Source organism: Perca flavescens, chromosome 12 (assembly GCF_004354835.1).
Source record: "Perca flavescens isolate YP-PL-M2 chromosome 12, PFLA_1.0, whole genome shotgun sequence".
In the NCBI taxonomy this organism is placed as follows: domain Eukaryota; kingdom Metazoa; phylum Chordata; class Actinopteri; order Perciformes; family Percidae; genus Perca; species Perca flavescens.
This window is the reverse complement of record NC_041342.1, coordinates 24,746,238-24,772,006: the sequence shown is the minus strand read 5'-3', so window position 1 is coordinate 24,772,006 and position 25,769 is coordinate 24,746,238. Positions and strand designations below refer to the sequence as shown.

The window sequence follows — 25,769 nt, the reverse complement described above, 5'->3', positions numbered from 1 at the left end:
AAGTCTGGTGAAAATCTATGTATTTTAAGGGTGTTGGGAATAGTCACAAAAAAATGGCTCGCTAGCGCCACCTACAAACTTAAAAAAATTTTAGCACCTGCAGTGTGTTTAACGTAGACTCACGAAACTTGGTACACATATGTAACCTGTCAAGATGTACAAAAAACGTCATTGGAGTCATACCCTAAACCCAACAGGAATTCCGCCATTTTGAAATTAGTGTGATTTTGGCCATTTCCACATGTCGTACTTTAACTCCTCCTAGAGATTTCATTACTTTTGGTACTTAAAGTACTTTAAATTCACTAATATTTACTTGTAACAGAGTATTTTTAAACTGTGGTATTTTGCCTTCTGAGTACTTCTTCCACCACTGCAAAAAGCACTATGTATGTCTGAGTCAGCCCTGTCTCTCTGAGAAGACAACTCTTACTTTAATGTGTAGTTTAATATGTAACTTGTTACCATGGTGTTATCCTGATTATTGTTGCCAATCTGAAGGATATAGTTATGAAAGCGACGATTTACAGGCTGAGTTTCATGAGACATTCAGTGTTTCACAAGATAGGAGAAAGGTATAAAAGTTTATAGCAGAGTGATATTTCTTTTCTTTTCTCATGTTATCCATCTCATGACCTCTCAGATTTTACAGTGCAGAGGTCAAGATCCCCTAAGTGCACTCAACGCTGAAGCAACTAATCCTCTGATTTTGCTTTGTTCACCTGTTGTTTCCATCCTATTTTCCCCAGGCTGTGAAATAAAATGTGAAAGAATTGTTGAATAATATACTGTACATACCACTAGAGCTGCTCTTGTCCCTTAGTTACTCCTTACTTGATTCAGGCGTTCATCCCTCGTCTGTCCTTGACTGCTCACTGAAAGCAAAACGGCATTCAGTTCAAAATATAATGACGTCAGTTTCCTTATTGTTGAAACGCCTTTGACTCAAACCCTCAAACGTGTGTAACCTTGGTGTAGCGTCTCCAACCATGCATGGAACAAACGCCTCTATTGACACTGATGACACCAACAGTCTCATATCTCTGTGGAGATATGCAGTTGCTTCATGAATGGATTAATGCGAAACAGAGCAATACATCATGACAAAATGATGAATAATCTTTGGTTAAGGAATAGTTGTTATTCTTATTTCATCAGCCAATAATGTCCATGAATCCTCCTTTCTGACTTTCACGGCTCTAAATTATCTCATATTTGTTGTACTCACTGATGAGTGAGAGCGGACAAAAGACACACTGCTTCAGAGCAGCCAGGATGTTTATGCCAAACTATTTCTCTGCACTATTTCCCTACGGTATAAATTAATTTAAGATAGTGGAGAATGAGTGGCGCAGGAGCTGTAGCCTAGTTATCCACTAATAATGCATACTTAACACAAATGTTTGAATTTATGTTTTGCGCATCAGAAGCCCATTGACATAGGAGACTCTGTGGCTTTGAAAATGGAAGGTCTAGTGCTCAGTAACACAAGTGGAGATGTTTACCTCAGAAAATGTTTGGTTGAGTTAAATGAACAAGAGTCTACAGCCATAGACACAACTTAAGACACAGTTGAGCTAAATGCTATTACATGCTAACATACTCACAATGACTAATATGCTGATGTTTACCAGGCTAAATGTTTATCACATTCACTTTCTTAGTTTGGTGTGTTACCATGCTAACATTTGCTAATTAGCACTGAAATCAAAGTACAGCTGAGGCTGATATGAATGTCCTTTGTTTTGCAGGTATTGATGCTTTATATTGATCACCAAAGTCATTGGAAATTTTACTCTGGGGACTGTGAATGACTCCACAAAATGTCATCCAATAGTTATTGAGATGTTAACTTGTAGATCCAAGAGCTGACAGACAGACAGCCATCCCAAGAGGTGCACCCCTAGCATGACTTAAAATGAGTTGGATAACAAAACCTCTCAAAAGTCCTCTGAGTGCAGGTTGGCAAATCCACAGGGAACTGCTGCTAAAACATATCATCACTGTTGAGTTTATACTGCCTATACGTGCAGTTTTGGTGACTTTTATGTTTCCATTTTAAATGATGGATGACATGCTTGAGAAATTCCATTCAAATTGTTGTGCGCTTTCAACACCCACGAGATATAATGGAAAAAACAACAAAGCAAAACAGAGCTGTTTTTCTTAGTTCCTGAAGAGATAATATTTTTGTGATTGCAAGCTTGACAAAATTAAATAGCATTAGTATTCCTCGTCTCATTGTTTTATCAGGATTTATGGACTTTATCAAGCATTAAAGCAAAAACACACACACACACACACACACACACACACACACACACACACACACACACACACACACATAAACAAAGATTTACATTGCTTTTGGCTTCCCTGCTGGGAAGATAATTTCGCTCTCTGATCTTTATTTCAGTTTGATGAGCTTGCTGCACCTTCACAACTACCATCATTGCCTCCATTGAAATATCTAGTCTATTGACTGACAGCTCGTAGCTCAATTCAGACATTTATATCAGCATCTCAACATACTCCACAGGGAGCTAATTACCAACAATAAATAATTCCCATTCATTTTGAGCAATTAAGGCTTTCATTTTTGTAAATGAGACCCCTTGCAGCCTCTAACTGGCACCATATCTCATTTGTCAAGTGATGTTCGTAACAAAAAGATGCTGCTAATCTATTAGTGCAAACAAAAGCTTCCATAGTTACAATCTAAGAAAGATGAGAGGGAAGTTGCTTATCCTCTTTGGAAGCAAAGATCATTTTTATTACAGAGGGATGTGAAAAATGTGTTCCTAAGATTTCCATGTCTTTTCTGATTAGAAACTCAGGTCGAGGTGCTATATGAATATTGTTAAAGTATCCAAAAGGCTCAATCCACAGAGAAATGCACAAAGCCCATATTCAGAAACTGTGCATTTACAGTAAACAACACGTCAGGACTTCCGTACCGTTGTGATGTCCCAACTACACTATATGTATATATATATATACAAAAGTGAGTACACTCCTCACATCTTAGTAAATATGTCATTATATCTTTTAATGGGACAACACTGAAGAAATTACACTTTGCTACAATGTAAAGTATTAAGAGTACAGCTTGTATAACTAAAATAGCCCCACATCATCACATACCTTTCACCATACCTAGAGTTTGGCATGGTTTTATTTCAGTTAGCCTAATAGCTGGTTTGATTTGCATTGAGAGATGATTTTATTGAAAGTACCCCATGCCAATCTCTAGGTATGGTGAAGGGCATGTAATGATGTGGGGCTATTTTAATTCCAAAGGCCAAGGGAACTTTATCAGGATGCACAGTATCCTGGATCCATGAATATAACTGGCCTTTAAAAAAAAAATCTGCCTGACTCTATGTGAATTAAACATAGGGGTGTACTGACTTTTGTTGCTAGCGGTTTAGACATTAATGGCTATGTGTTGAGTTATTTTGAGAGGACAGCACATTTACACTGTTATACAAGCTGTACACTTAATAATTTACATTGTAGAAAAGTGTAATTTCTTCAGTGTTGTCCCATTAAAATATATAATGAAATATTTACTAAAATGTGAGGGGTGTACTCACTTTTGTGAGATACTGTATATATGTGTTAAAAGTCCCGCTACAATGCCGTTACAGTCATTCCCTGGCTGCAATGATGGTGCAACGAACGCAGAGAGCGCAGATGCAAAAGAAAAACATTGGTGGTGTCAAATGTTGGCTGTAATGACACCTAAGTAGCACAATCATTTTGCATTTGGACTACTTATTTCTGTCATTGCTAACAAATGAAGACATTCTGGAATGTTATGTGATTGTACATTATCAGAGACAATGTTAAAATGCTTTGTATTAAAATAAGGAAGTGTGCACACAGATAGGCCCCAGAAAAAACACAAGAAGCAAAAGAAACTAAGGATGGAACAGAGATTTCTGTCCTGAAATTCCACAATATTCATCCAGCAAAACTTAAAAGCTCAAAAATGTACTTTCATTTCATATGAAGGTTATTCTGACATCCATCAACGCCGCTTTCATAAGCCTTGGTGAGTCATTCGCTCATAGTAAAACAAGACCAGTAAAACACAAAGTAAAGCACATGATGCCACTGGAGGAGTCAGTGCATGGGGAAACAAGGAGCGGTTCTGTGCATTGTTTTCAGCTAAGTGTCTTCAACATGGTTGGAAGTAAATTACACAATTCTCATCTCTTCACACTATGCACACTGATAATGACAGAGCAACCATCTGACCAGAGACAAACACACTGCATGTTTTTCCACATTGCTGGACATTCTAGAAAAAGCAGACAATTTTTTTTGTCAGTCTTCCCACACTGTTTTTTATGAATTAATAGCTTTACAACTCATCACATACTGTATGTGCACCATGCATCATTCTCTGAGCAGTAGCATTATCTTATCTGAGAGCAGTGTGTCAGCTATGACTGGCTCCATATCTGAGAGCCAACTGAGAGAAAATGGTTTTTATTGCATGTAACTACACAGTTCATGTAAATTTATACTTACAGTATGGTCTTCTATATGGTCTGAACCAATAATAAAAAGGCTTAATGGTTCCTGTGTGTATTTTGTTGGACTGTGAATGTAAATGATGATGGCCTAATCTGTAAATGCTGTTTGTGTTGCCTCAACTTCATGGCAGTTTTAGGGGATTTAGTTAGTTGTAATGTTTTATTGGATTGTATTATATTGTAAGGTGTACCTATAATATTCTCCAGCCACCCTCTTGCAGCTATATGCACTATACAGATGGGATAAATTGTCTTAGGAAGGTGTTGATTCATCAGTAACATCCATCCCATTTATGCTCCTCTACACATTTATTCAGATTTTACCTTTATTATGTCTGTAAGTCCTTAAAGGACTCATATTTCTGTGCTTAATAATTGCATTTAGTTTAATTTATAGCTTTGGTGGAGGAAGTAGGCTACTCAGATCCGTTACCTGAGCAGAAGTAACTATACAACAGTGTAGAAATACTCCATTGCAAGTAAAAGTCCTGCACTCAAAAAATTTTATCAGCAAAATATACTTAAAGTATCAAAGTAAAAGTATTGATTCTGTAGACAAAAATGATTATATATGACACTGTTGATTGTTTATACTGATCATCAAGTATAAGTAGCATTTAACTGTTGTAGCTGATTGAGCTTTTGACTACTTAATATACAGTCCAGTGGTTCCCAAACTAAGGGTCGGACCCCTTCAACGGGTCACACCATGGATCTGGGGGGTTGTGAGATGATTCATGGCAGAGGAAACAAGAAAGAACAAAGTTCTGCTAAACAAATTTGTAATCATTACAAGTATTTGAATCTTTTTCTTATGTCTGGGCCTCAAACCATTTGAAACGTTTAGAGGTGAAATGTCTCTCATGGACATAACAAAGGGCCCCACAGAACACTTTCTTTTGTAAGTCACAAGCCAAAAAGTAAAAAAAAAAAGAAGAAGAAAAAATGTGTGAAAACCACAGGTGTATTCTTCAACTATGAACTGTGTTTAATAAGATGATGAATATGATGAAGGTGTTTTTATGTAAATTCCTAATCTGTACATTAACTCATCACTATAAATGTTAAATAAACCTAGTGCGTACAATATATTGCCTCTGAATTGTCGAGTAAAGTATAAAACGAAAAGAAAAAGGTACAAGTACCTCAAATTGTATAATTGTATAAATGTACTCAGTTACTTTCCATCACTGCCATTTTTTCTACAGGTAAAACTCAGGAAACAGGAATACAAGTTGTGATAAAACGCAACATTGCAGTAACCTGTAAAATAAATAAATGGTATTACAACAGACTTTTGTAACATTTCATGATAGGCTTACATGTTTGCTCTTCACAAATAGGACATAGAAAATGTAACAAAGGGTCAGTCATATCTTTATTTGACTTTACCGATACAGTAGATCCTTCTTTCTTTGTACCTAGTATTTACGCCCTCATCTGCTGACGTTCAAATGTGATCTTTCATTGGTTACTTGTTGGTTGTTCAATGTAAAAGCCCGAGTGGGAGGAGGAGGAGGAGGAGAACGAGGAGGAGGATATCAGGAGCGGAGCTATTCACTCAGAGTCAGAGCGCAAGAACGCACAGAGTCAGCAAGGAGACCCGTACCAATTTGCGGCGGATTATCACGATTTTCTCAATCCCTTTACTTTTTAGTTTTTACTACAATCAGTTTTTTTTTTTTTTTTAACGCATCGACTTCTCTAAAAGATATGCTGGTGGCAGTTTCAAAGAGCTTGTGCGTTCTGCTCTCCTGCATATTGCTGGAACCCGTGAGTATTTTTTTCACTTTTGACTTTTCTCATTACTTTAACTTGGACTTGTTGCGTCAGATGCTCATCTAATTTGGCAACGTAAGGTTGACCACGTTGACCTTTCATGTCAGCGTTGCCTTCAAGTAGCTATATTACGTCGATGCGCACACTGGTGCACTCGTAAACCAGTTTTGAATGCAAAGCGCACCAATGTGCCTCACTGAGAAGCTTTCACCGGTCAACATGCGTGGAGGAAAGCTGTGGAGAGAATGATTTAGTTAGTAATGGGATGTACCCAGAACATATTGGGATTTAGTCTGGTCAGGTGTTCTTCATCATTGCGTATGTTATTAGAGACATTTTAGAACAAATAATATTTCAACTTGATCTACAAAAGTTTTCTCAAAATCAAGAATGACTCCCTCTCCCATCATCACAACACCAGTCTCCTGCCTTTGCTTTGTGTGGCAATCCCCTCAGGCAAATCCTGCAGCTTTTTAAATTACATTTGTCACCAAAGCTGGACAGTGATTGTTTTTCAGTGACATGCATGTGTTTTATGTCCTAGCGGATCTCTTTTCATGACTTAGATAAAGATGAGTTGCCAGGAGAAGTGATGCGTGCTGGTCTCCCAACAGGACACCATTGCAATGGTCGCCTTTGTCTGCCTCTGTACTCTCTGGTGTCCTTAAACACGACTGTCTCCTGCAGAGAAGATCATATGATTCATGCTGGAACTCAGTTGGAGGTCAAAGCCCTTAGAATAGCAGGTTTTCATCTCTCCATCTCTCCACACCCGCAGACGGTTTCAGTGCCTCAGTGTTGAAAATAAAGTAAAGACAAAGATGGGTTGTTACTGCTGGTGGGGAAGGTAAAAATGATGATCATGATCATGATGATGGAGTGCAGGAAGTTTTCTCCTGATACTCCAACGTGCACAGCTTAAGGCAGCGCTGATACATCACTGACAACATCTTCTCTAATCATAGTCCAGAGGTGCACCGTGGATGAAGTAGCGCAGGACGTGCTTCGTAGCCTAAGGAGTGAGATAAATCATAACTTAAATGGGGGAGTCACCTTGTGTGGGGGGGGGGGGGTGGGCTGAAGTCATATGGCTAACAATAGCCATAGTACCAGTCTGATTAATGCCTGCAGAGAGGAGACTCATTCCCCTAAGTGGCAGCAATAAATCTTCTAGTCCTGTAGAGGGTCTGCATATCTGATGGTGAATCCTCATGGATTCAGCTTCATGTTGAAACTTGCTGAAGATACACTCATCATCTTCCAAACACGCACATGCAAATCTGAGGAATACGATGGTTGAGTCACAGTCAAAAGATTGATTTTGTGTCTACCGTATGTGTCGGGTGGAGAGATTAATGGTAGCTCGCATGTCAGATCATCTCAGGGAGACCCCAGTGGAGACAATAGATGTGTTTGCCTTGATGTGTGAAGCACTGTTGAGAGAGAACATGCAGCGGAACTCACGCAGGCTTCACTAATGGACAAATGAGCTGCAAGTGACACTTTCAAAGGTCACTGTGGCCTTAAGAGATATACAGAAAACAGGCGCCCAGATTGCTCAGTTGGTAGAGCAGACGCTCACATAAAGAGGTTTACACCTCGACCCCATGGGTCCGGATTTGACTCCGACCTGCGGCCCTTTGCTACATGTCATACCCCCTCTCTCTCCCCTTTCATGTCTTCAGCTGTTCTGTCAAATAAAGGCCTAAAATGGCCAAAAAATAATCTTTAAAAAATAAAAGAGATATACAGAAAACGTGTGTAATATTCTCTATGCAGGTGTTTTCAGTGCAGAGTCAGATGTGTGACATGGTGAAGGAGATAGAGAAGGAGAAGGACCTGTGTGAGGCTCAGATTGAGAACAAAACGACAGGTATGTGGATTTTTTGTGTGTTTGACATGTCTTTATTGTCCTTCCTGCACTTATTCGGTTTTATCCTAATTTTCTTAATCCACACGTAGGTTCTGATCGAAGTGACACAACAAGCTCTAAAGATAACAAAAGCTGTTCAAACCTCCCCTCTGGCTTTACATTACAGCTTGCATGGCTGAACACTGTTTTCCACCTAATGCCAGCCGTCTGTCACATGCGCCTTGGTTCAGTTTTAAAGTAAACTTTCTAATTGGTTATACTGTATTTCACGTCACATTGAGTGTGCAATAACAAAACTCACTTAGCTGATTTGTTGTTTCAATTTATTGTTGATGGAGCTGGAATTACAGGTTGCTAAGTGGGGTGTGGCATCCTCGCTGCACGCAGCACGTAATTATGTTTTACAGAGAGATAATCATGCTTCATTGAGCATCTATTACCTCTGTGTGTAACCGAAACCTCATTGATTCTAATGCATGTATCAAGAGACTCTGTTTACTTTCACACAATGAAAAAGTCATTAAACACTCATTAATTGTTTTTCATTCAGATCATTTTGCTCCCTATGGATTGCCTCAAATGTAAATGCTGCCAAGTCCTCAGGGTGATGATGCAAATATCAGATGGTAAATAGATTTTTCACAGTGATGAAATGGCAGGCAGGTGTGGATTTGACAACTGCCTACTGTAATCTGACTCTGCATCCTGAGAGCAAACACACTGTAGATAGTTACAGTGGTCTGCTGAATTCACATAACAGTGTGTAACAAAGGACGGGGATCTGTTTTATTAGTCATGGAGGCGGCGTGTTAACTCAGGTCATTGGCTGTTATGGACCCAGGGACTGTAATGACAGCTGACTTGAGCCAAGATATATTGGCTGCCATGGGAACTCCAGTGGTCCACCTTTAGTTGAAGCAGGCTGCTGTTCGTCACTTGAATGGAGTCCTCTGTCAACAGATTTAGATATATACTGTCCCAAAACAGTTATGTTGTTATCTTGGTGCATGTGGGGTTTCTGTGTTCACCAATTACGAACATGCTTTTCTCTCTCATTGTCTCGGTCAGGTTGCAGTGGGACATGGGACAAGATCACCTGCTGGCCCAGTGCCGATGTTGGAGAGCTGGTCACCATCCCTTGCCCCAAATATCTCTTCTACTTCTCCAGGAATGTTCCCAGACGTAAGTATCAGGTTTATAAAATTTGCTCTGTGTGTGTGTGTGTGTGTGTGTGTGTGTGTGTGTGTGTGTGAGGAAAGAAATTGGGCAAGGGAAGGCAATACTATGTAGACTATATAGATGTCTTGTATATGTTGTCTTGTTTGTGCGATGGTCGCACAAGTTTGTGTTTTTTTTGGCAGAAGGTAAGGGTAGAAGGTAGGTTCAGTCGTGCATCAGTCAGTGATCTCATGCCCCTTCAAGACAGTATTTGTACATAGTTCCACATATGCAAGAAAGAAAAACAACATTTCGCCGTATAAAGGTGAAAATACAGGAAATGCACGAGCATCATTCTTAAGAATACACATTTAAGTGTAACAAAATCAATACTGCATATGTATATATATATATATATATATATATATATATATATATATATATATATAGATATGTATATATATAGTACAGGCCAAAAGTTTGGACACACCTTCTCATTCAATGTGTTTCTTTATTTTCATGACTATTTACATTGTATATTCTTACTGAAGGCATCAAAACTATGAATGAACACATATGGAATTATGTACTTAACAAAAAAGTGTGAAATAACTGAAAACATGTCTTATATTGTAGATTCTTCAAAGTAGCCACCCTTTGCTTTTTTTTGATAACTCTGCAAACCCTTGGTGTTCTCTCAATGAGCTTCATGAGGTAGTCACCTGAAATGATTTTCACTTCACAGGTGTGCTTTGTCAGGGTTAATTAGTGGATTTTTTCCTTATTAATAAAAAAAAGCAAAGGGTGGCTACTTTAAAGAATCTAAAATATAAGACATGTTTTCAGTTATTTCACACTTTTTGTTAAGTACATAATTCCATATGTGTTCATTCATAGTTTTGATGCCTTCAGTGAGAATCTACAATGTAAATAGTCATGAAATAAAAAGGAAATGAAATGTATTGAATGAGAAAGTGTGTCCAAACTTTTGGCCTATACTGTATATATATATATATATATATATATATATATATATATATATATATATATATACATAAATATATATATATATATAGTATCTCACAAAAGTGAGTACACCCCTCACATTTTAGTAAATATATCATTATATCTTTTAATGGGACAACACTGAAGAAATTACACTTTGCTACAATGTAAAATATTAAGTGTACAGCTTGTATAACAGTGTAAATGTGCTGTCCTCTCAAAATAACTCAACACACGGCCATTAATGTCTAAACCAACAAGAGTGAGTACACCCCTATGTTAAATTCCCATAGAGGCAGGCAGATTTTTATTTTTAAAGGCCAGTTATATTCATGGATCCAGGATACTATGCATCCTGATAAAGTTCCCTTGGCCTTTGGAATTAAAATAGCCCCACATCATCACATACCCTTCACCATACCTAGAGATTGACATGGGGTACTTTCCATAAAATCATCTCTCAATGCAAATCAAACCAGCTATTAGGCTAACCGACATAAAACCATGCCAATCTCTAGGTATGGTGAAGGGTATGTGATGATGTGGGGCTATTTTAATTCCAAAAGCCAAGGGAACTTTATCAGAAAAAAGTAAATAACTGGCCAACATGGCAGGTAGATTGACAGTTTCACCCACAAATGGCAAAATTCACCCGCATTTGCTGGTGGTCAAGTGTTCATTTCAGGCACTGCCCACAACAAACGGATACATGACCATAAGACCTCAAAAACATGACCTCCTTGGCAAAGGTAATGATATCTCCCTGATCAGATGAAGTGCAAACTCCTGAAATATAATCATGTAAATATATCTTCTTTGAAATTGGCCAATTACGAGAGATTAGTTAGTTCTTAAACAGAATATTACAGCAAGGATTACTATATACCTCATTATGCCAGTCCTGTAGATCCATATCATTGAGTCTAAAATTAACTTGAAATGTGATGTAAAGGATGCCTAATTAGGGAGGAAGGAATTATGGATAGGCTATATTAAAAGAATGATGCTCTAAACATGCAATGCTGATGAGTCCTTGTCAGTATCATCACGTCCCATGTTTGAGACCAGAAATAGGAAATACAAATGCTCATTGATGCACGATTCAGAAGTCAGGCATTGTGACGCACGATTACCTATTATTTCTATCTTTCCTGACACCCCTCAGATATCACAAAGAACACAGTGAAACTGAAAACACACGGCACAGCTTAGTCACAAAAAGACAAACAACTTCCCATCCTGGCACCATCGAAGCATCAAAGACACATTCTGTTTATTTGTCCTCCTTTAATCTATGAGATGCCTTGCAGGAAAGTTGTAGCAGTAATTATGTATAAGGTAAACCACTCTCGTGAGAATTTATTGGCTGAATTGCTGTGTTTGTACAGAGTTTCCCGTATATCTCCATTTGTCATTAATTGCCACGCTGAGTTTTCTCAGTGCAATTACGCTGTAAAAGTTGATGGAGTTGTTTATGTGTATTCAGCTGGCAGAGAGGCCTCAATTTCAACTTGGTGCCTTAAGAAATGTTCTTATTTTTGAGTTGAAGCAGCTTGCAATTAGCTTGTAAAAAACACTGATATAGTTCTTTGATGAGCTGTACCACAGGGACTTATGCAAACGTGGCAGTTATTTAGTTCTACAGAGATCTTTTAGCCCTTTTAGCCTTTTTAGCATATTGTTTTGGTTTTTCCACCCACAAACTTTCAAACTGTGTCAAGGTGCGACTGGTAGCTTTTTCCTGGAGAAACGCTCTGATAAACCAAGTGTATTCTTTCTGCCCAGCAACAAATGGCAAACAAAGTTAGTAACTAGCTACTGTAGCACAGTAGCATTTAGCACACAGTGTAATGTTTAGCAGATAAGAGCCAGATATCTTTTGTCAATGGTTGGTTAGACCAAAACCAAGCTAAAAGGAGAAAGAATTTTGGGCTCTCATTCACCAGGTGGCCAGAGACGCAATTTAATGAATGCTAATGTTGCTTGGTTTTAGCAGAATGCATATACAATTGTTTGCTAAGATTTTAATCTGTTCTCAGGGTCCTATGTTCCCCAGCGTGATATACTCATAATATAACACATTAACAAGACCTTTCAAAGGGTTCGTTGTGTTGAATTCACCCACCTACAGCTTAAAGCTTACTGATGTTATAGTCTTTGAAATATAGCCTACGCCCTCAAATTTGCGGGCAAGACTTTTTTTTTGATATTTTCACATTGGCTGAACGTATTTTTACCATTCAAATTAAGATGTCCATTTCCCTTCATTTGAACTGCAGAGATAGCCCTTACCAATCTATTACAATGTTAGTCTATATAAGGAACATACCCCCTGGGAAAATAGGGATGACCTCCCACTTATACAACTTCATAACGTGCCATTATGTTAAATGTTGCGATTTAAGTGTGTTGCTTTGCCTCCAAGGGGCTACAAAATCAGTTAAAGTGCTCAGATTCATGATTGTATTTAGAGGTTATATCAGAATAGGTTTACATGGTTTAATTTTCAAAAGACACCATATTTTTGTTGTACTGCATATTGCTGCAGCTCCTCTTTTCACCCTGTGTGTTGAGCTCTCTGTTTTAGCTACAGAGTGAGGCATTGCACTTCTGTTCCATCTTTGTTGGGAGTCGCACATGTGCAGTAGCTAGGTAAGGACTACTAGCCAGTCAGAAGCAGAGTATGAGGGCGTGCCCTAACAGTACCTAGGTAAGGACTACTAGCCAGTCAGAAGCAGAGTATGAGGGTGTGCCATGCTAGCAACTAGGCAAACATAACGTGTGTTACAAAGTGACGCACGTTTGTCTCTGAAGTAAAGGCTGGACTACAATAGAGCTGTTTGGAGCAGTTTGTGAACAGTGTTTTCTCTGGAAGATGGTAAGTGCCTTTGGGGTAGACTTTGGGCTTTTTCACTTTGTAAACCTATAACGTGCACAAAAAAGATATATAACACAATAAAGGAAAGGGAAAAAGCCAAAAGGCATAATATGAGCGCCACTCTTTTACAATGCATTAAATGTGGTCTGCTGATGAAAACTCTTAGGTCTGTCAGATTGTACCTGTCTTTGGTTGTGTGTATGACACCTGATAGGTCAAACAACTTCACAGCCTTAACCCGCAGATGTTCCATCACCTGTGCTGTGCTCCTTAGCTCCTATAAAGTTAGACTTCAGCAGTAAGTAACTGTGGTGCTTTTACACATTTGAGTGCATCTGCACACGTAGTGAGGGGGTTCCTGCTCCTGTAATTTAGTCAGTATTTTCCAGATCATATTCAGGACATGGGAGGGATTTAAACCAAGGATTTATCGTCAGCATGTAAAGGCTGGGGGGTTTTCTGGGAAGTTGTGATGTGACCCAGATGGGAGATAGTGTGACCTGAGAGAGGGGAGCACTTCAGGGAAAAGAGCTTCATGAAAAATCACCAGATTTGTGAGGTTAAAGGGAGAAGAGGCATATTTCACTGACATGTCAAAGGTTCACAGAGTCAACACGTCCCCACCGTGCAGGAACCAGGATGAAGCAAAGTCGTTTTAAAAGAAAGAGGTGGGATTATAAGTGGCTATTGCTGCACTGATGTGCATGATATCAAATATGCAGTAAATGCTCTGCTCTCAGGTCATGTAATAAGGACTTAATTAAGGGATGATGATGAACGGTCTGGGATTCAGTGCATTGTAAATTACTGTTGCAGTCGAGTGAGAAACCTTTATCTCTAAATGTGAGGAACTAAGAAAATCAACCTTGTGCGTGTAGCTCGACCGATGTGTATTTTACAGTTTATTCATCTTATTTAGAAAAAGGTCTCAGAACCCTGAGAGGGTAGATAAGTATACTTTTTAAGAAGTTGCCCTTTTGTGAATGTAGTGCAGTATCAACAAAAAGCTTTTTATCAAATGTATCCACTGTCAGTAAATTGCAAAAGACCCAAGTTATTGACACATCTCGGGCTATTCATTTTATGAGCCTCGAACGCACAAAAACAAGCATTACGAAACATGGCGCCGCAGAGATTCACGGTCAAGTCATAAATTTAGTTGAGCTGGAGTTTGCCATTGTCGTGAACTCTTTACCTAGAAGATCTAACACAAACACACAGTCATTCATCTCTTTCAATAACACAGCCGACTTACCCTCTCTGCAAGCTCAGAGTGACAGAGTGCCTTGCTGTCAATGGTTTCACTTACATGCCATAATATTCAGCTGAGTTGAAGCTAATAGTTGCATGCTAATATGAATCTTCCTCCAAGATATAATTAGGAAGGATAAAGCATTTGACTATACAACATTGACAGAAAAGCCAAGATAAAAAAAAAGCCTTGAAATTAAAACAATGACAGGGTGATTAACTCATTTGAGCTCTCCTTGTTGTCGTGCGTGGTACTGAAAATCCTTGCAGTCATGTTTTGGGGGGGATGATGAAAGCATTCTTCTGGCAGTCCCTCAAACAAGCCAAATCCAGTGGTGGCATGGGCTGAAACAGCAGAGGCTTATCGTCGCCTTTGTGTCTTGTCATGTTGTTTGAGGAAGCTAAGCCTCCGTCTTCTCTGCAATACGCCACTCAGGTATTTTGTGAGCTGACCATATTTTAATGCCAAATACATTCTAAGACTTTGGATTGTTGGTCATTTCCCAACTTGGTCTTGATTTGATAGTGGCTGTGGAGCGATATGGTTGGGAAATGTAAGGAATGTCCTACATTTAGATTTCTATAGCAGCATGCAGTCCAAGGATTAATTTGTCACCAACGCATGCACCTTCCATTCTTTATTGACAGGAAAGGAGATTAGGGAAATGCTACAAATAAATACTACACAATAGGAGACTGAGCTGTCAACCTGTGCTTCTTACTGCTGGTTAGAGGATTAGATATGCCTCATGAACATTGTAAGAAGGGTTTAAAATCCAATGAATGACTAGTGTATCATTAGAATTTTCTTCCTGTTATTTAGGAAAGATTATAAACTTAAAGTTCTAATCTATAGCTGTATTATTGCCCAACATCTGCACATGTAGCACTTTTAAAGGATGTTATGTGATCCAATGGTCAAATGCTTTTCCAAAGGATTTTGATATGCATAATCATTTCTTAGAATTCTTTTTTTTTTTTTTTTTTTGGCATTTTATATAGATATATATTCAGATATATGAGACAGACAGGGAACATGGGATGAGAGAGGGGGCGAGATGCAACCTCTGGGCCACCATAAGGTATCTTATAATTGGTTAAGTGATGCATGTTTACTGAAATAACTCTTTGAACATCTACTCTGGTCAATTTCTTAAAAGGCAAGGGACAGTGTATAAAAAAGAGCATTAATCAGATTTTATTGTTGCTTAAGTGACAAATAATACTAAGATAATTTTTATTTTTTGTAAAATGTACTAAGTGTGCAGCTTTCTGTACTGTACATATAATGCAAGACGTGACGAGACAAGAGGTGAATATACAAATCTGTGCACTTATTTATTCACTTTTTTATATTTTATTTCAATCTGTACTATTTGTTATTCTCTACTCTCTCTACTGAACTCAAGCCTACTATGCACAACTCTAGTGACCTCTAGCCTCAGAGCTCTACTCTACTTCAGAGATTTACCACTGAGCTCTTGACTGCTGTACTCCTCAGAACTCTACTCTGAGCTCTAGTCTACTGCAATGTTCTCTTATCTACTGCACTCTACTCTACAGACCTCTATGCAAAGTAATCTACTGAGCGCTAGTCTACTGTACAATGGTGGTCTAATAGTCTGCAGAGTAGACTAGAGTAGCTCTACTGTACTGTAGAGTTGATCTCTGTAGAGCTCTTCACTGCTCTATTCTACTGCACTGTACTCCACAGAGCTCTACTCTGTTTAGCCTAGTCTGAGCTCAAGTCTCCTGTACTGTACAGAGCTCTACTCTAATCTCCTCTCAGATCAATCCCACTCCTCTCTTTATGGTCACTCTAATGCACTTAATGACCTTTCCCTTCTGCCCCCATGGGTAGGCCAGAGTAAAAATATCTCTCTGCTCGGCTTTTGGCCTCCTGCAATGTGTGTGTGTGTGTGTGTGTGTGTGTGTGTGTGTGTGTGTGTGTTTGTGTGTGTGTGTGTGTGTGTGTGTGTGTGTGTGTTGTGTGTGTGTGTGTGTGTGTGGGAGTGAGTGTGTGTGCAGCCTGAGAGTAATTAGGAAAGAGATGGATGCAAATATACATTTGGCATGTCTGAACCGGTGGGACGACTGATCCCCTTCAGTCATTCCTTCCATTTCCTTTTAGTATTTGGGAGTATTCCAGTGAGACACATGCATCTCATTGTGACATAATTAAGTGTGAGTAAATGTAGGAGAAGTTTTGCCTTGTGGCTTATACAGCCCTCCCCTCCCCCAACACACACATACACACAGTATTATAATTATGATTACATAAATATTGCATTCTAATTGAAACACTTTGAATCTGCCAGAGCAATGAGTTGTATTCTTGCAAGAGTAATGTTGAATATGCCCTATGTCCCTCTGCTCATTAGGTAACCTGTCAAAGACCTGCACTGAGGATGGCTGGACCCCAATCAGCTTAGACTCCTACATAATGGACTGTGGATACAACCCCAACAACACCATAGATGATAATACGTCGGTATGGCATCCAGAGTTCAAAACTCAAAACCAGAGAAGCTGTAATCTTGGCTACCAATGTTGTTCATTTCTCCCCAATTTCGGGTCATATTACTGCTGAAACATATTCGGTTGGGTAGTTTTTTTTTATTTCACGCTACAAAGTCCTGCTGTACACTCTGTTGAAACCACAGACTTTACGAAAACAGCAACAACAGGATTGCTGATATGGAAAGCAGAGACCAATCAGAGCAGACTGGGCCTTTTCGGGAGGGGGGCTTAAAGAGACAGGCGCTCCTACAGAGTGTCTTATACAGAGGGTGAATACAGGTGCAGCAGCCATGGGCAGTATGAGAAACATAAAGTGCTTTTTGAACATTAATGTATTTAAACATGTTATAGTAGAAACACAAAATACAAGTATGCACCTAAAAATGCTATATAATAACTCCCCTTTAAATGTCAAACTCAGTCCAGATGAACTATTTTCAGTAAGCGTAAGTATGTGTTTTTGCAGGGGAAATTCTTCGACGCCATCAAAGTTGGTTACACCATTGGTCACAGCGTGTCCCTCATCTCTCTGACGATCGCCATCATCATACTGTTTCTCTTTCGGTAAGGAGATCCACCAAAAGTCCACTTTAACGTCCCTGTGTAAAAGCAATCAAACACCTTTTCCATCATTCAGAGCGATAAAAAAACCTGTTGATCTCTCATTTCGCACCATACTTCCTGTATTTTATAAAGGTTTCACAGTGTTTTCACACAGTAATCTGACTCAGCCAGATTTTGTGGGACAAGATGTCCAAATTTTACATTATCTGTTTTTGCAACATTTCTCAAACAAAGCAGTCAACTGCAACACAGCCATAAAGTCAAACCACTTAGTCGGGCTGCTGTTGTTCACAGAATATTCCCTTTTGACCATTAGTCCCAGGGTTGCAGAGAAAAGGCATGTGCACATGTTGGCATGACACAGAACTGATCATTAGAATAAGTTGAATAGGCTGGTCTGTGTGGCTTCTAATAAACTCAGTCAGTCTGTTAGTTTGGGTGTGTTTGCATTTGTGTGTTAAGGGCTAAACAAAAAGGGTTGTGTTTACTCCTCTGGGTTATAAAATGCCAATGATTTGGCCTATCTAGCAGTGACACAGGATATGAACAGCGTTTGCTGTTTATGTTCAGCAGCAGACACCATGTTCAAGCAGCTGGTTGACGCTGTGTGTAATCGCACCCGTCCTGCTGGGATGACTCGCCTGATGGGTTTACACAATTCACCACCAATCACAAGCTCACAAGGAAGGCATTTGTTTGAAAACACCCAGGAGAGAATTTACATTAGTGACATTTTCTCTGCAAAAAAACCCTGATTTGTTCTTGTTTACCTCTGTGCTGAATGTCAAGGGTCTTTCACATTTGTTTCTGCATGGTAAGTATACAGTATGTTTCACTGGAAGAATACATACTACAGCCAAGTATGACACATACAGATAGCTTTAACTGACAATTACATGTAGCTTGACATTTAAATAACAGCACAGAACAGTAGGATAACATTGGAAGGCAATAGCCATGTTCAGTAAGTGCTTATAACGACTATTCTCCTCAGCTAAAGTACACATTCTCTCTTTCACAGAGAGTACTTTAGCTGAGGAGAATAGTCGTTATAAGCCCCCGTAAATTATGTCCATGAAGTTTCTGGTGGATATTTTCTTGATATTTATAACGATTGTATGCTTTGGTGCCATAAACACACCACTTTATAATATCATTTTTTGGGATAGGTCATGAATAGTTTATTTGAGATTTTTAATCAGTGGGAATTCATTAAGAGAATTTTGCATGTTGCTTTTCCTTCTTGATTTAAATCATCTTAACTGTCGATTTTGTCCTCTTTTGCAGGAAGCTGCACTGCACAAGAAACTACATCCACATGCATCTTTTTGTGTCTTTCATACTGAAAGCTGTGGCTGTTTTAATGAAGGACGTGGTTCTGTATGAAGTCGGAGAGACAGACAATTGCCAGTCACCTGTGAGTAGGCAGCATACTCTCCTTCTTCCATCTCAGCATGTTCCATGTCCATTTGATCAGTGAAGCCAAGGTTCAAGGTTCTTCATTTGTCATGGGCACAACAATAACATAAGTAGTCGTTACCATTGTTGGCACCTCCAACAATGCTCATTAAATAACTCACACAAGCACACAAAAAAACACAAGTAAAAGCATATCCAAATCTAAGACAACAGAAACAAATAGGGCAAGTTAAGATATAGGGCTAAAATATAAACAAATAAAACATAGATGAATTAATATAATTACAAAATAAATGCATTTGTATAGACAGTATTGCAAATGAATAAGACTGAATATAAAACGACTGTAGTAATGATTTATGCATAATGAGACGTAAAGCCGTACATTTTATCAATTTTCTTACCCCCCATTATAAAAAGTCCTGCATCATAGATCGAGTTAACTCGTCCATCTGATTTACGAGCAGCAGCCGGCTGTTAGTTTCTGTTATTAGCTGAGGCAAACTGCATCTATTTAATTACTCACTCGGACTTCATGCTTTGTGTCTGAGTTTGATTAATGTGTAAGCGCTCAAGTGCTTGTGGGTGTAGCAGTGTTTGCCAAGTCCCTTCCACTCCTGAGACGTTTCCTCATTCATCTGTCCAGCAGGATGTTGTGAGAGTTTCTGTTTGCTGAACATTAAACCTGAACTACAGAGAGCTTTATCAATAAATCACATTCAGAGTTCTGATATCAAGTTTCTTTGTCTCAATAACATGACCATAGCAACAATATCCAAACGACATAAGTGCTGAGTTAACATCATTTGTTTTGTTTGATCAAGTCACCAACGCCAGTGGTATTTTCTCAGGTCTTGCTCCAGCCGAATCCAAAGCTTTATAACCAGCGAGGATTAGACCAGCAGACTGTAAATCACCTGCTTTACTATCTCTAAATGCTGATTGTTAATGGTCGAGTTTAGAGTTCCTCTTCAGGGCACACAGACTGTACCAAATACAGCTGCTAACCCTCTCAACTGTTGAAAAAAAAGAAAGCAACATATTAAAGCAAAAACAACTTTACACATCAAGATCAGTTTACTGATCATGAAGTAAAAAAAGAATTGACATTGTGCGCAAAATTCCTAAAAATAATAACGGATGGTACTTTTCCTAAAATAGCTAAATAAAATAGCTAAATAATATTGTTGTTTATTTTAAGTTTTTACAGCCTTTTATGAACACCATTTCCCATAAGCCCTGGACCACCTCGGTTTAACGTCTTCAGCTTAACAGGACAGAGAGTGCAGAACAATGTAGACATTTTTATATAGCAGAGATGATTACAGCTACAGAGTTGGAAAAATTACATTATAAGAAAGCGTTGGTTGATAGCTGGTATATGAAATAAAACAACTTACAATTACGCAAATAGAATATATAGAATACATGCTGGCAAGTTTCCATGGGAATCGTAGTTTTAATGCTAACAATTTGGCCGTTGCTTAGAACCTGGGGCCAGTTGTTAAAGATGCTATCAGTTTGAATTACAGGAAGTTAAGATCCACTGTTATGCTCAATGCATATTATTGACTAAAAGTCAGAATATCTCACCTGCTTCTTCAATTTTAACAAGTCTCTTATGGGCCCCCTAACTTTATGCAATACAAGATTTACTGGAGTGCCCCTTTAAAGCGAGACTATATGGAACTTTTGAAAGAAGAAATAACACAATTTTCTTCTTACAAATGAAAAGTGGAATTTATCAGCAGTACAAGCAATACAAGCAATGCACTTAGAGGTTTTAACTCTAGAGACTTGGTCTGGTATGACCAGTAGCTTAGGGTAGTTAATGATTTGGGTAGATATTGCTTTATGAGTCTTTTTTCTTCTCTTCTTGTGGTATACTATGTCGTATAGTTTACCCTTACCATGGCCATTTTTCAGGACAAGTTACATAGTCTCGCTTTAAGCTGATCCGTAATTGTTGTTGTAGCTGTAATGTTACACCTACTCAGCCACCAAAAACAGTATCTTACCATGGTACTGTACTGTGAGGGGCTTTAAATATGAAAAATAATGAACATGAATCTCAAATACACTTTGACTACAGATTGAATCAGTCTAGCAGTCAGAATTACTTTAATCAGCACAACTGTAAGGTAACCTCTGTAGAATTATGTCTAATTATTTTATCCTCATATTAATTGTGATAATGACTGTCTCCTCGCTGCTACTTTTGACGATTGACTTGCCAAGTCTAACAGAATCCTTTTCTCATAAGTGAGTCATCAATACTAATTTAAGAGTAATTTACTAAAAACATTCTCTACTGGCAGGAACATTTGTCTTCATCATTTGAATTGTAATATAATTGCATTGATCTACATTCACTGGTAATGCAATAAGCCACTAACATCCTGGTTCTCCTGTAGGTGAGCTGCAAGGCAGTGGTGGTCTTCTTTCAGTACGGGGTCATGGCGAGTTACTTCTGGCTGCTGGTGGAGGGCCTTTATCTTCACACTCTGTTAGCCGTTTCCTTCTTCTCTGAGAGGAAGTACTTCTGGTGGTACATCCTGAATGGTTGGGGTACGTGCCAGCTTCTGTACCATATGTTGATGAATACAGATAGCTCACAAAAACTTTGCAAGGGGATTTGATCCACCCATTTGTCAGAAGTGGCAGCCAGAAATCGTCAAATGCCCATCAAGACACAGGCATCATCATCAGGCAACCTGAATGTCTGTTTTGTAGTCTTTACAGCCACAGCATATATTATAATATCTTAATGAATTTTTAAGTGAGGTTTTATACATGCACCGGGTGCATTCTTTTCCCATCTGCATATGAATGAGTCTTCCTGCCAGTTTTAGATTAGTAGCAGCAGGCAGCTGCCACTCCGCTCCACTGTTATATTTCAGTCTAAGAGTCCAGCCATGCTTTTGATGCTCTTGATAGGAAAATTGCAAATTTAACTAATCCATAGCAGACTTAATATGTGAAGAATATTAAACTTTAGATGTTTTTAATGGCTAGATTTGGCACCAAGGATGCTTTTATGACAACTCTTATCAAAATACATACATAAATTCATTCAGAAGTGTGTGCCTCGAGAGCCGAAATATCTTTGCTCTACATTTTCATCTTTCAAATACTTACTTTGGCCTTTTGGTCCTAAAATTCTAATGTTACCTGCCTTTGAAATGTATATTCAACAACCATTCCCCAAATTTCTGATGTTTTCTTTTCTTTCCATCACAGCAATAAAGTAACTATAAATAGGCCTGAAATGTTGTGTCTGCCAGCAGGAAAATGGAAACAAGCCTGTGACTCTCCTGCAGATACCCAGGATGAGACAATATTGACACAGAGCACATATGAGTCCAGTTAAAAATACTAAGCATACCCAAAATGCAATATTACTTTAGCTATAAAATCATCCAAAAGATTAACAGTGTACACATGCTCAAGGCTCACCGTCATATGTGTTGAGTCAGAGTGGGGGTTGTTTGAACGTAATTAATAGTTTATCTCTGTGACGTAGAGATTATTTTAATGTTGAAATAATTTGTTTTTTTGTGTTTTTTTTGCAGGGGCTCCAACCATCTTTATCTCAGCATGGGTGATTACAAAGGCTTATTTAAAGCATCCTGGGTGAGTTAATCATTCATCTTTGCTTGTGAAAGCCCCCTAAGATATTATACTAGTTCATTAGTTCAGTTGGGCAAAATAGTTGAAAGAACACATTTTTGCACCATTTAGATAGGCCAAAAGTACAGTTTGGCTTAGTAGTCTGACAACTTGAAATCTTTTTTCTCATCTTTGCATCTGTACTGTAGTTACTGCTCTCTGCCATATTCTCCATAGATGCGGCTCCACTTCCTCCCACTTTACAAAGGTAAAGCCAAAATATTCAGGATAATGGCGCTGCTATCTTGTAATTTTGGAGCCAGAGTCTGCGCAGTAGTGATCGGGCGGTGGAGCCGTGGTATCGAAGTCCCCCCCATACAGCAGCCCGACCAAGCGCTAGTCAATCACAGCTGTCAATCATGACATTTCACCCCCTTTTTATAGCATCAAATAACTAATAAAAACCAAACTTATCAGAAAACAAAAATTTAACAAATATCAGTGTGTTATAAACTAGAGTACCTAAAATGACAGAAACCATCTTTGGGAAAAAGTTATTTGACTGTACTTTGATTTTATTTATTTAACCTATGTCCCATCCGCTGACATGGACCGGGCAGGATCTATGACCTATACTGCAGCCAGTCTATGCATCAACCCCTGCTCTCTGCCTTTGTAGCACAGTTCAAGGGGTTATTCTATTTTAATGTATTATTTTGTGAGAATTTGTTTGTATTTACTTCTCTTCTGACAGATGCTGGGAGATAATCGACGACAGCCCATGGTGGATCATCAAAACACCTATTTTAGTCACCATACTTGTAAGTCACGGCTCCTCTTCATGAGTAATATTTTGTATGCAGCTCTTCATAATGCAATCATATTAATCAGTCTGTTACAATTTCGGCAGGTGAACTTTTTCCTCTTTATCTGTATAATCCGGACTTTGCGGCAGAAGATGAATTGCCCCGACATTGGAAGAAAGGAATCCAATCAGTACTCGTAGGTTTTCAGTACAGGATGTCAACATCTCTATCATAACATGGGTTTCAGTCATTTCATATCAGCTGACATTGAATCAATTATGTTTCTGCCTTTATGTTGTTGGTGCTGAGCAACTATAGCTCTTGCAAAGTGACAATCACAGCCGTGTGCCTGATTTTGTGGGTTTTCACAAGGGTGAACACAAACCTTCTCTTCACTTTTTAATTTTTCTACTTTTTTAGGAGATTGGCTAAATCCACTCTACTGTTGATACCCCTCTTTGGCATAAACTACATCATCTTTGCCTTTATCCCTGACCACATCCACCCACAAGTGAGGATGGTGTTCGACCTTATTCTGGGGTCATTTCAGGTAATGTCACATAACAGCATACAAGTGTTAGTTAGCAGTCTGTCGGCTACATTACAACTTTCCAAATGTCAGACAGAAGCAGCACTACTTTCTGATGTATTAAGGGATTTGATGTACCTAATCTGTCTTTACGGGATTGCCATCTTGTGTTTTAGGTAAAGATCTGCGCCTTAAATATGGCACCAGATAGAAAATAGAAGTGATTCTTTGATTCCATAAAGTTAAAAGAAAACAGCTTGGTAACATAAAAAACATTTGTCTGATTAAGCAAGTAAATGGTTTGTTTAGCTGACATGTTTCATTTTCTATGCTTGAATAATGAGGTCGCTGATTTACTGAGTATGAAATTGAATGTGAACGCTGAGAGCCAAGTGCAATGACGGAAACGTAGTGATGGAAAGTATTCTTAATTTATAACAGTTTTTAGCTCAGAATGATATCTCCTGGGAACGTTTCCCAGAGATCTAAATGATGAACCTCCTGTCTGAGCCCGAAGTTGGTCATAATCATACCGTCATTATTCATACACAAGCATTTTGAGTATTTCCACAGCTGTGCTATCACACTGGTATTTCTTTTCAACAACAGCTCTTATTGGGCTTATTCGTTTTATCTACTTCTCTTTTTTTCAGGGTTTTGTCGTTGCAGTTTTGTACTGCTTCATGAACGGAGAGGTAAGTAAATTCAAACAAAACAAAAACAGCTCTTTAAGAGGTTTACGCTCCTTTTATGTCACTAAATCTCATTTTCACTCCCCCTCCTGCGTGTCATACCCTCTTAACGCCCCCTCTTCTTCCTGTTTGTCTACCTCCTCGTTGCTCCTGCAGGTGCAGGCGGAGATTAAGCGTAAGTGGCGCAGATGGATGCTGCAGAGGTTCCTGGTTGCTGACACTAAGTATCAGCAGCCCTCCATGGGCAGCAACGGCAACAACTTCAGCACCCAGATCACCATGTTTACCAAATGCAGCCCTACAACACGCCGGGCCTCTGAGTGTCAGGAGCACCTCTCTGTCATCTGAAAGCCATCTACGGTTAAAACCATTTCTCTGTTTCTATTATAGGGTACTAAGGTGTACGCACAAGCACTGTTGCAATGCAGTTGATATTGGTCTAATATTTTTTTCATTGTAACCATCCATTACCTGTCAAAAAATGATAACACGTGAGGTGTGTTTTTCTTGCAGGGGTCTGAAACCACTTACGGAAAACACAGCACTTGTTTGGTAAATGGGTTAAATAATTACCTTTAAAGGTGCTGTAGGTAGGATTGCGAAGATCCAGGACTTAGCCAAAAGATTTGAACATCAACAACTTCTCAGTCCTTAGTCCTTCGCAGTTAGACACACACAGTTTTTATTACCTGTTTCATGTAGTTCTACTTGAACATAGGGTCAGTTTCAGCAAATATGACAGAAAGATAGTTTTACAAGGCTTACCTACTGCACCTTTAATTTGCAAAAAAGAACATTTTCAGTTATAATGTAGCTTTGATCAGAATGGAATTTTCATTGTGTCGCAGGTTGACCGGTCTGACTGGCAGGTATCTGGTACTTACATATGGGCTAGTCTCATGCAAACATATTGGCAAACAGATTAGTTCGTTAACAAAGTAAAGCTTTGTTGAGATCACATGATAAGTCAACTCAAACTGGCTTCTGACAAGTTGTTGAAAATCAAATTTCAGAATAACATTAACGGAGTCTTTTATAAAGAATACAATACTGCAGGGAGAAAGATCTTCATGGCCACTATGTGGATTAAAGGGAAATGGAACTCTTGGCCGGCGTTTTCCATCTTATGTTAAGCAATAGTT

General features: G+C 38.8%; 1 protein-coding gene across 1 annotated transcript; it reads left to right on the top strand.

Moving 5' to 3' along the window:
- The first annotated feature begins 6,131 nt into the window (after positions 1–6,131).
- On the top strand, positions 6,132–25,047 carry LOC114565396 (vasoactive intestinal polypeptide receptor). The gene is made up of 13 exons (XM_028593424.1): positions 6,132–6,317; positions 8,103–8,196; positions 9,265–9,378; positions 16,870–16,979; positions 17,475–17,572; positions 18,860–18,989; positions 21,406–21,559; positions 22,564–22,624; positions 23,355–23,421; positions 23,511–23,602; positions 23,827–23,956; positions 24,589–24,630; positions 24,784–25,047. Exons 1-13 carry the CDS (start codon positions 6,258–6,260, stop codon positions 24,973–24,975), a joined length of 1,344 nt encoding a protein of 447 aa, XP_028449225.1. The 5' UTR covers positions 6,132–6,257; the 3' UTR covers positions 24,976–25,047.
- Positions 25,048–25,769: the final 722 nt, after the last annotated feature.

Excerpts from the sequence above, each read along its gene's own strand:
- LOC114565396 (XM_028593424.1), top strand. The coding sequence starts at position 6,258 with ATGCTGGTGGCAGTTTCAAAGAGCTTGTGCGTTCTGCTCTCCTGCATA. Across the intron at positions 17,573-18,859 it reads ATCATACTGTTTCTCTTTCG|GAAGCTGCACTGCACAAGAA; the intron begins GTAAGGAGATCC and ends CCTCTTTTGCAG. Across the intron at positions 18,990-21,405 it reads CAGACAATTGCCAGTCACCT|GTGAGCTGCAAGGCAGTGGT; the intron begins GTGAGTAGGCAG and ends GTTCTCCTGTAG.